Source organism: Elgaria multicarinata, chromosome 10, assembly GCF_023053635.1.
Source record: "Elgaria multicarinata webbii isolate HBS135686 ecotype San Diego chromosome 10, rElgMul1.1.pri, whole genome shotgun sequence".
Taxonomy (NCBI): Eukaryota; Metazoa; Chordata; class Lepidosauria; order Squamata; family Anguidae; genus Elgaria; species Elgaria multicarinata.
This window is the reverse complement of record NC_086180.1, coordinates 69,012,479-69,022,707: the sequence shown is the minus strand read 5'-3', so window position 1 is coordinate 69,022,707 and position 10,229 is coordinate 69,012,479. Positions and strand designations below refer to the sequence as shown.

At 38.9% G+C, this 10,229-nt stretch overlaps 1 protein-coding gene across 1 annotated transcript in view; it reads left to right on the top strand.

The window, feature by feature from the left end:
- Window positions 1–342: 342 nt before the first annotated feature.
- The window catches only part of WDR17 (WD repeat domain 17), a 55,314-nt gene continuing 45,427 nt past the window's right edge, over window positions 343–10,229 (top strand). The window contains exons 1-6 of the mRNA XM_063136161.1: window positions 343–557; window positions 2,371–2,499; window positions 3,485–3,668; window positions 4,771–5,001; window positions 8,973–9,224; window positions 10,082–10,204. Coding sequence (XP_062992231.1) covers window positions 507–557; window positions 2,371–2,499; window positions 3,485–3,668; window positions 4,771–5,001; window positions 8,973–9,224; window positions 10,082–10,204 — 970 coding nt within the window. The 5' untranslated portion in view covers window positions 343–506. The remainder of the gene's footprint in view (window positions 558–2,370; window positions 2,500–3,484; window positions 3,669–4,770; window positions 5,002–8,972; window positions 9,225–10,081; window positions 10,205–10,229) is intronic.

Here is a 10,229-nt window from a genome sequence, read left to right as displayed (position 1 = left end):
TTGCTCCTACTTGCAGCGGGAACAGTTGGGCAGCGTGCAACAACTCTGAGTTGTTTTGATGTGCAAACCAGGCCAATATTATGAATTTGATGTGAATGTACCACTGGAGTGATCTGACAGACAATAACAGTTAACATTGAATGTATGCATTTATTGCACATGAATAAATACAGAATACTTCGCTGTGCTCATCCGTCTTTCTCATTGATAATGTGGTACTATTATGAAGGTCAAGCAAAAACTGGAAACACAAATGGTAAACAGAAAGAATTAGGAAAAATGCTCACTCGCATATTAAAATGGTACCTCTTAAAGAGCTTTAGTTGCCAGGCTACTGACATTGCTGTGTTGTGTGTGCGGTGCTTCACAATGCTCAGACTTCTCTCCTGCATCCTTTAGTAAGACAACATTCCATTAACATCAGGGTTTAATTTCTTCATCCAGTAAAACGGTTTCACTTTATAGCCAGATTAAGGCTGTATGTTTGGAATCTGCAGGGTTTTGGAATGGACATGGAAATCCTTAAATGGCTCACAGAAAATGACACCTGTATCAAGGTAGGGATAAACTGTACAACTAGTGATCTAATTCTCTCAGTCCAGTCCATATATATGTTATTTAATATCTCTGTATAGTGATCTAGAATAAATAGTACTCTAATTTTATCACTTTTCTATTTTTAGTATCCAGGGAAGAGGTTAAAACGTTACTACTGATGTAGCTGCCAGTTATAGAGAGAAAGCGCTCTCTTTCCTTTCCCCTTGCTCATATCCTTGGTAACAGTAGACATCCTGTTTCCCGCATTGTACTCATGATGCAGAATTTTAGTGCAGCAAAATGCTCTTTTTTAGTGTCTCTGCAAGCTGCATATTGTTATTAGCATATAATATTTATCTTGAATTGTTAGGGGCTAAACTAATATTACAAATGCCTATTGTTAAAGATATTTAACAGATAATCAAATACTCTTTTGGTGATTGTCCATCTCATACTCTGACTATGACTGATTTAAAACTGGGGAAACCTGTAGGTTCTGTCTTGAATGCATAATAGTGATAGTGGCTCAAGTCCTTGTTCAGTATGTTGGTTTAAATATTATTGAGTTAAAGAGCTAATTTTAAAAACAAACCTATATTGCAAGGGTTTGGGCAATACTTATAGGTTTCCTGAACTTAGTAGTGTACTCCACACTGATCCTTCTGGCTGCTTGAAAACTTATAGCAAGGAAGCAAATGGAGTAACTAGGTAAATTATAGGTGCTTGGTCCTGGTAGCACTGAAAGTGGGTGGATAAGGCTGGCAGTAGAAAGACGGGGAGGCATCCTGTTAGATTTTGTAAGGTTGACTGTAAAGGGTTAGGGATGGATTTTCATCATATAGGTGAAAGTTGAGCTTGGTTGACCATAATTCATAGTCAGGCATTACGTTCTGCAGGAATTACATTTCAGGGGAGAAAATAATAAATGAATTGTGCTCTGTATTATGTTTATTTCATCATGTCATCTCCCTGGTGTCCTGTTTTAAGACTCCAAGTTTTCTTCAGAAAGATCAAGATCAGGGAGACTATGGTCAAATAAATGCAGTTTGGCCTTATCTTCCTCTTATCTTTCCAGGACATGTTTCATCCTTTTTTTTTAAAAAAAAAAATTGAATTAACTCAGGACTCCAGGAGCAGCAGCTTTATTCAGCATTTAATATCTAAGTAGTTCATCTGATAATAGGTATACGATAAGGAAAGAACTCTGTACAAATAGATAGCAACTGAACAGTTCTATTTTTTCCTATATAAACATACACATATATTCTTATATGTGGCTCTGTGAATTATCCTAGGACTGATCAGGGTCATGTCTGCTTTTAGCTCCAGCATCGGGTGCTCCCAGACCAATGATTAAATACACATCTCTACTATGTGAGTTGATGCATTGTTCATTCACCCAGTAATTTGGAAGCAATTAAATATAATAGAAATAGTTTTATTTTAGTGAAGTAATCAGAAAATTGGACCAAGTGTGCCAGGTTCAAGAAACTGTAAAATACACTGGAATGAATGAACGCAGCTGGTGTGAAAACTCTCCTCGGCAGATTGTGACATATTTTTACTCAAGCCATGAGTCTCCAATTTATTATTGTTTCTGCTTTCTCATGGCCTGAAGACACATTGCTTGATTAGTATTTTAATCACAATGATATTTACAAGTTCATTTAAGATGTCATTTTGTCTTACAAATGTGGCTCTCCTAGTTTTTTTTAAATTGCTTTGCTTTACATCACAGTGCTGAATGTGATCTGTGTTGACGTTATTTACAGCACAATCCTGTACATGACTCCTCAGAAATCAAATTATTATATTTCTCTATTTATTTTATAGGCAGAAATGGCACAAGTTAAACAAGTGGGACTATTAGGTGCCGGGTGCCAGCCATGGAATAAAGATGTATGTGCTGCTAGTGGGGATAGATTTGCCTATTGTGCAACCCTTGCTATTTATATATATCAGGTGAGATGAACTTCTAGTCTTCCTTTTGAACATACTTCTTTTTTTATTTGCATGCTAGTATTTATCAAAGCTGTTTTATATTTCAAAAACTGTAGCCAGTGCCAGAGAGCAATTTGCCCTGATGCAGCAAAGATATTGCTTGAAACCAATAGCCCCACATAAGGATATGCATTTACATCTGCTTCAGGAGATGAATACAACAAGTTTAATAGAGCCTACATGAACGTTGTAATGTGGTTGCACGTCTCCAAACACATGCACTCAGAGCATGACTCTCAATCCCAATTTTCCTCTTCATTTCATATTCGTAAGGAGCCCAAGCCTAGCACTCCCAAACAGCTGTTTAAACTCCCCTGCAGGTGTTTTTTTTAAGTTTGACAATTGGGCACAAAACAATTTTATAGGAAATTGTTGCCTCTGTGCACATGGTATTCCCCTCCCCTCCAGATTTCTGTTTAAACTGTTCATTTTATTTAATTGTGTGTGCACACATCCCCCTCTGGATCCCAGCTCGTTGATTATCTTTGACTGATTTCAATTGGAGCATAATATTTCTCTAGACGTAATTTTATAATGTATCACAGTCATATGCTCCGTTAAAGTGCATCAAGGGGGTTCTCCTGAACAATGTGGGATAGTGCCCCTGAGAGGAGGAAGAATTACCCTAAATTGGATGGACCTCCATCCATTATTGGGAAATTCCATGCTCCCATGGCACCCCATCAGCAGCACCCCAATTCTCCAGGTAACTTTTTCACAAGACATGGGTGGCTGCAGGGGGAAGGAGAGAATAGGAAAATTTTATTCTGTGAACTTCCTAAAGGTAATTTATCTTATGATAGAATCCCATAGCTCTTAAACTGCCACCACTCCTTAAAATACATGCTATACTATCTGCTTTTAACATTTGCCAAAAAGGAAATTTAACGTAAGATACTTAATAATTTATTGAAATATGTTCCTAAATTTAAACATTTCTCTTTAGTTGGATCATCGGTATAATGAATTCAAGTTATGGGCAATCATGTCTGAGCACAAGAAGACAATCACAGCCATTTCTTGGTGTCCCCATAACCACGACCTGTTTGCAAGTGCAAGTGCGGATAACTTAGTGATAATTTGGAATGTGGCTGAACAAAAGGTTGCTGCAAAACTTGACAGTACAAAAGGTACGTGAGAAACAAGGTCTAGCACATATCGGCCCTGTTCAGATGACGTGCTAAGCCAGGGTAGATAAGCATTTTGAGCTAAACATTATGGCTTAGCGTGTCATGTAAACCATGACTTAGCATGTTGTGTGAACATTCCTAACCATAACTATGGTTTAAACATGCTCACTTACCATTTGCTGCAAAAGGGTTAGTGGCCTAACCTTGGCTTAGTGTGTTGTCTGAACAGGCCCATCTACAGCAAAAGCAGCCATATGTAATTTGTTGTGGTTTTAATCCAAAGTTTTCTGTTAATGAAAAAGCCTTTGATCCAGAAGAGGTTCCCACTAACAGAAGAGGTATTTTTTGCTGTTTCCCTGTGCCCCAAAAATCTGCTCCAGAGGACTGAGGGATCCTCTGAAACAATATGTAAGAAAGGCTGCAAAGGGGAGGTTGGGTTCTCCCACACTGGACAGCCATCTTTCATGTACACTTTAAGGGGTTGGACTTGATGGCCTTATAGGCCACTTCCAACTCTACTATTCTATGATTCTATGATAGACCATAGCCATGAAGTAGAGCATAAAAAGCATCTGTTGAATAGATGTGTTTCAGACTTGAGCTATATGAGCGTGTATTTTAGGGTAAACCTGTTGCCAGTTCCAAGGTAACACTTTTTATACTGAAGTATGCTTTGGAATAGTTGCTATGAACAAATAGTTTATATTGGAATGAAAGTTCTCTGTGTTTTGTTCAAGCGAATAACAGTTCCTTCCTGCAAAATTCATGCACCCGTTCAATTACAATGTAATGTTCTCCTTATATCTTTCTCCAGAGAAATTCTTCTGTTGAAGGACAAAAAATACATTGAAGCCAATACTTATACTCAGTATATTTTTAACGTTAGGATTGAATATGTGGAGTGGGAAAAGAAAGTTAAAAATGCAATGCTATACATATCTATTCAGTAGTAAATCCCATTGAGTTCAGTGGGGTTTACTTCCAGGTAAGTGTGCATAGGATTGTAGTCTAAGTTGTCCTTTTGATTAAATTCAGTATTGCACTTGTAGAGATAATTGCAGCAAATGTTTTTCAGATTCTTGGATTTGTGTTTATGTTTCAGGTATTCCTGCATCTCTTAGTTGGTGCTGGAATGCAGGTGATGCAGTTGCATTTGTCTCCCATAGAGGTCCATTGTATATTTGGACAATTTCGGGACCAGAGAATGGCGTAACAGTACATAAAGAAGCTCACAATTTTTTGTCAGACATTTGTTTGTTTAGATGGCATCCTAAGAAGAAGGGAAAGGTAGTGTTTGGACACACTGATGGAAGTCTTTCTGTTTTTCAGCCAGGTAAGAGTATACATTAGAGACAGACAATAGCATATGCATCTCTTGGTTTGGGTGAAGAAAACTCTTATTATGGAACTAAGTGCTTGTTTTTATTAATATTGTTTTCTAATGCATTACTCATGGGAGGAAAAATCTTAACCTTGTGCAGCACAGAGTTGGTTATAGATTAAGAAGGCAGCAGGGTTCAGTAATATCATACTTCTACATAAATATGTTTTTGAAAAAGTGTGTGTGCTTACTAAGAAAAACCTGACAAATACAAATGTAATCATTCATCACAGATATCAATGACTAAGGATTATGCCATTCAACTTTTACGGCCAATTGATGCATTAGTTTCCCACGTACAAGAAAGAGTAGATACTGTGATATGTGAAGTGCACCGGGCAGGAGTATCTTTTTGATCACAAGAATACAGATTGACCAACCAGTAAACATAGTTTCTGGGAGCTGTTAGATAGAACAAAATGTCATGATCATTTGCTGCCCAGTTGCACTTCTTGCAGCCTCATCCCCTCCTGCTTCCTTCATTCCCGCAACTCTGGTTTTCCTTTTCCCCCCAGGATCACCTCCCTCCCCTGCTCCTTGGTCTCCAAACCTCCCTACAAACAGGCGAGTTTACTGCTCTTCATGCTCCTTGACTTGATGGCAGCGGAGGCAGTGCTGTTCTTTCTTGCTTGGCTTTTCGAGGTCTTCTGACTGCTCCTGCTTTGTGGCAGAGAGGCTCGCTCCTTGTGCAGCCCATCTTCTGGAGATCTTTTGCAAGCACAGTCATCTTTCCCCCCATGGATTTACTTTTGGGGAAATCAGCAACTGCTGAAGTTAGGAACTGCAATCCTGCAGCTGCATGGAAGCTGCAGGATTTAGAAGCCTACCTTTAGAAGCCTTAGGTTGAACTGAAGTGAGAACAAAGGAGAGATCTCACTTTTCTGGATCCTCCTCTTTGGCCCCATTCCATCAAAGCACTTATCCTGGAAAGGAGATGATGCTGAAGTTGTGCAACCGCTCCTCACCAGCCTTTGTCCCATTGCTGCCAGCCTGCATGCCTCCACAAATCACGGCTCCCCATTAAGAGGAGAACTTGGCTTGTCATTGCTGCAGTTTTGCATGTATCTATATACAACTACAAACTCTGCATGCAGCTTCTATAGACTTGCTTAGAATGTAGTCAGGATTTAGAAGCCTACCTAGACTCTCTAGGACCATATTTGTATTGTTATAGCAATACTACAACAGTTTCATATGAGTTTTGGTTTGTTGGTTTTTTGTTTTCTTCAGTTCTGACAATTCAGAAGGAAGGGTCCTTTGTTTGATTTTTTTGGTTTATAATGGAATCAAAGTCTGCTGATGTCTTTATCTTGACAAAGGTATGGAAAGGATCAACCCATCCACTAGATATGGGAGGAAAAACACATCCATAGAGATATGGAGCTGCTTCTTTCTATAGGCTTGAAGCTGTAAAACATATCATGTTCAAGACAGCCCTTAGTGACCAATTTGTTAAAATGCACCTGCAGTTTACTAATAATCTGTGTGAATTATCATACCACATTATATAACTGGAAATTGCATTGATAATGGCCATTTGGGGTTTTGTTCCCCAAATCCAGAGTCCTGGATAAGTCTCTAGGTGCACATGAAACACTTGTTTAAGCAGGCTGCCTTCATCACAATCCTGGAGAGACGGCCTCATGAGCATGAAATTATGAATATGGAGGGAGTTACTTCCACCAGGGCTCTTTGCAGTTGGGGACTTCTATTAGTCCATTAAACTTCCCACATGTGCAGCAAATTGCTCTGTTGATGGCTATGCTAACATTGTAAAAAATCCTATAAAATGAAATTGAAAAATCAGGCAAAAATGGTGTGAAATACTGAACAGAAAAAACCATGCCATGTATGAGAAGCTGCTACAGTACTGTATCTCTTGATATTAGTCTAATTTGAACCCTTAATCTTTAACAAGACATTAATAGAAAATTATAGTGAATGTTCTTCCTCCCCACGATTCCAAGACTGCAAAGTGCTGTTTTACCCTCTCAAAAAGGACTGAGTACCTTCAGTGCTGTAATTTAAGGCTGAGTCATTATTGAGTAACTAGCACAGTGTAACAATGCCTTTTAATTATTTGTATTTTAGCATTTTCTCAGTATGTTCACTTTATTTTCAACTAATTAGCTCTTTATAGCTAGTAGTAATACAAATGGGGGGGGGGCCTCCAGCAAAGAAGGAAAGTGTAGATGACTACAGAAATATGTGAGATAACAAAAATATGTGAAATTTTAACTTAACTTAAATATTAACTTTATCTGGAGCCCCAAATCCTGCAGACGGCATTCTGGCAGCCTGATCCTGTGCATGTGTACTTGCAATAAATCACCCTGAGTTCAATGGAGTTTACTTCAAAGTATTTGTGCAAAGGACAGCAACTTTATGCATGTATGAACTTTAATGATACAGGAATGATTTCAAAACTAGGACATTTCTTACCTGTATTGCTGCTGTAATATGGTCTTTCAGGGATGTTACTAGAAATCAGCTTTAATTAGCAGGACAATAGCAGGTTCCTGGGAATTGCAGTGACTTCCCTCTTATCTAGCAATTTGAACAGTATCCATTGAGGATGATGCAAGGAAACTGTAGTCCAGGAATGGGGAAACTGAGATCCTCCAAATGTTGCTGGACTTAACCTCTCATCACCCCTTGCATGCATATCCAGTAATCAGGGATGATGGGAATTGTAGACCAACAAGATCTGGTGGGATCCAGATTCACCACCCCTGCTCTAGTCTGTATAATGGATTCACTCTAGAACTGATGGGAGTGTACCATTTCAGGCCATAGGTTCTGTCAATGCCATGCGCTGTAGCATGGGCTAGAAGGTTCTATAGGTGAGGTTGGTTTCTCGAAGCAAGATGGAAAGAGATCAGCACCATGGAAAGCTCCAAGCTGGGCTGGAAGCCAGACAGAATTATCTGTATGTTGCTTCAACAAGGAGTTGAGCAAGACTGAGGTTTAAAACAGACATTTGGGCTGGTTGGCCTCAGCCCATACTAACTGAGGATTTGTCTCTTAAAGGGCCCTGGCTTGTTTTAGCCATATCAGGATGTGACAGCATGAGAATGGCTGTGACATGCTAGTTTCCTTATAGTCTGAGGATGATAATGTGACATTCTCTGGATGCAGGGGATCTGGTTCCTGGGATCTCTCTGGATAGCTGGATCCTGGAAGGTGGAAACTTCATGATGCCTTTCCATAGCACAGACCTCTACCTGAACTGTTAACTCTGGATCCTCATCTGAGGACAAGGGGCTAGAATCTTCAGAGGATAAGATTTGAGATCCTGATCTATGACATGAATCTTTTGGAACAACCCTCATGAACAGCTCCCATATCTCAGTAGCATAGGTCTGCCTTGATTAAGGGGGAGGGTTTATCAATTTTATATCATTTTACTTACGTCTTGTTTTAACTCAAGAATATAGTACTTTCACAGCAATGGCTTTATCGAATCAGTATGTCTAAGTGTTTGCAGAGAGATTTCCTCTTTCAGTAACTGTAACACTCAGTGTGGCAGTGTGTAGGCCTGACATGATTATTACCCTGTGGGGACATGACCTGGAGGGCCAACTAATTCAAAAATTATTTTTAAAATTAAAGTTCAAGTAATGTATATCTTTTATTTCTTTAGTTCTATTTATATCCCACTCATCATTGACAAAAAAAATCCTAGGGTGAGTAACAAAAGTATTAAAAACAACCGACAACGAAGTCCAAGAAATAAGCCCCTAATAAAACCAATAGATAATCAACAGAGAAAACAAATTATCAACAGTAGATCTAGTCCTGTTTGTTATAGCGGCAACTAACCACTCATAAATACCTGTGAGTTCTATAAATATTAGGATATAAGATTGTTCTACGGGGCTAATTCTGGTCTGTATTTAAGTTATTTATTTTTACTTTTCAAGGTTCTAAAAGTCAGAAACATGTTCTAAGGCCAGAATCACTTGAAGGGACAGATGAGGAAGATCCTGTTACTGCTTTGGAATGGGACCCTCTGTCAACAGATTATCTTCTGGTTGCAAATTTGCATAATGGAATCCGTCTCGTTGATTCAGAATCTCTCTCCTGTATCACAGTCTTTAATTTTCCTAGTGCAGCAGCATCTGTGCAGTGCTTAGCTTGGGTTCCTAGTGCTCCTGGAATGTTTATCACTGGAGGTAAAGAACAACAACAGTATTTTTATACATTGCTTTATTAAATAGTGAGATACATAATGCACAAGGAATAGTCTAGGGCACAATAAATGTCACTTTGATTATTTGTAGTGTGTGCATGGTGTGACTACTTACCTAAGGGTTAGGACGGACATAACATTTTAAGAGGGGTAGCAATGGTTTAATAGCACTATCACTGCCCTCAAAGCATATGCACGTTTCTCTGTCTTAGGGCTAATTCTGGAAAACAAAAAAACCTGATTCTGTGGGGCTGGCAGGGGGTGGGGGCAGGCGGGAAGAAGGTGGCTGTGGTAGACACCCATTTATTCATGGCAATGCCAGCACAGCTTTTCTTTTTTGCCCCCTCCTCAACCCCTTTCCCAGAATAGTTTTGGAACTGGTTTAAAAATCAAACGCTTGTTTTTTTGTAGTGTGAAGGATGGATGTGTGTATACATGGTTGAATGTTGTATATTTCCGTAAATGTGTATGTATCTCTTGAAAGTCTGATTGCTCACTCGATGGATAAGAGGAGGGACGTCACCTCCTTTATGTGAAAGCAAACTCACCAAAACAGTGTTCGATTTGATAGCGTGTGTTTGTAATGCCAGTTATGAAACTCGACTTGCACAATATGTGATCATGTCTGTCTCTGCCTTTGTGAAACTGGACATGAACTGTATTTGCTGTGTTCTGTTTCTGCTTATTTGTGCTACGGAGATAGTTTGTGTTTATTTTTATCTTTATCTTGTGTCATATGTGTAAGTAATATGTCTAAAGCAGCTAAGTATGTTGCTAGTTAGTGGGCTGTCTTTCATATGACAATTAGATGACAAATTGGGTTTATCCTTTTTAATACAGATTCTCAAGTTGGAGTGTTGCGTGTTTGGAATGTGTCACGAACAACGCCAATAGATAATTTTAAACTGAAGAAAACGGGTTTCCATGGTTTACATGTTCTTAGTTCCCCTCCCAAAAGAAAAAGTAAGTATATACTTCCATTTTTGTT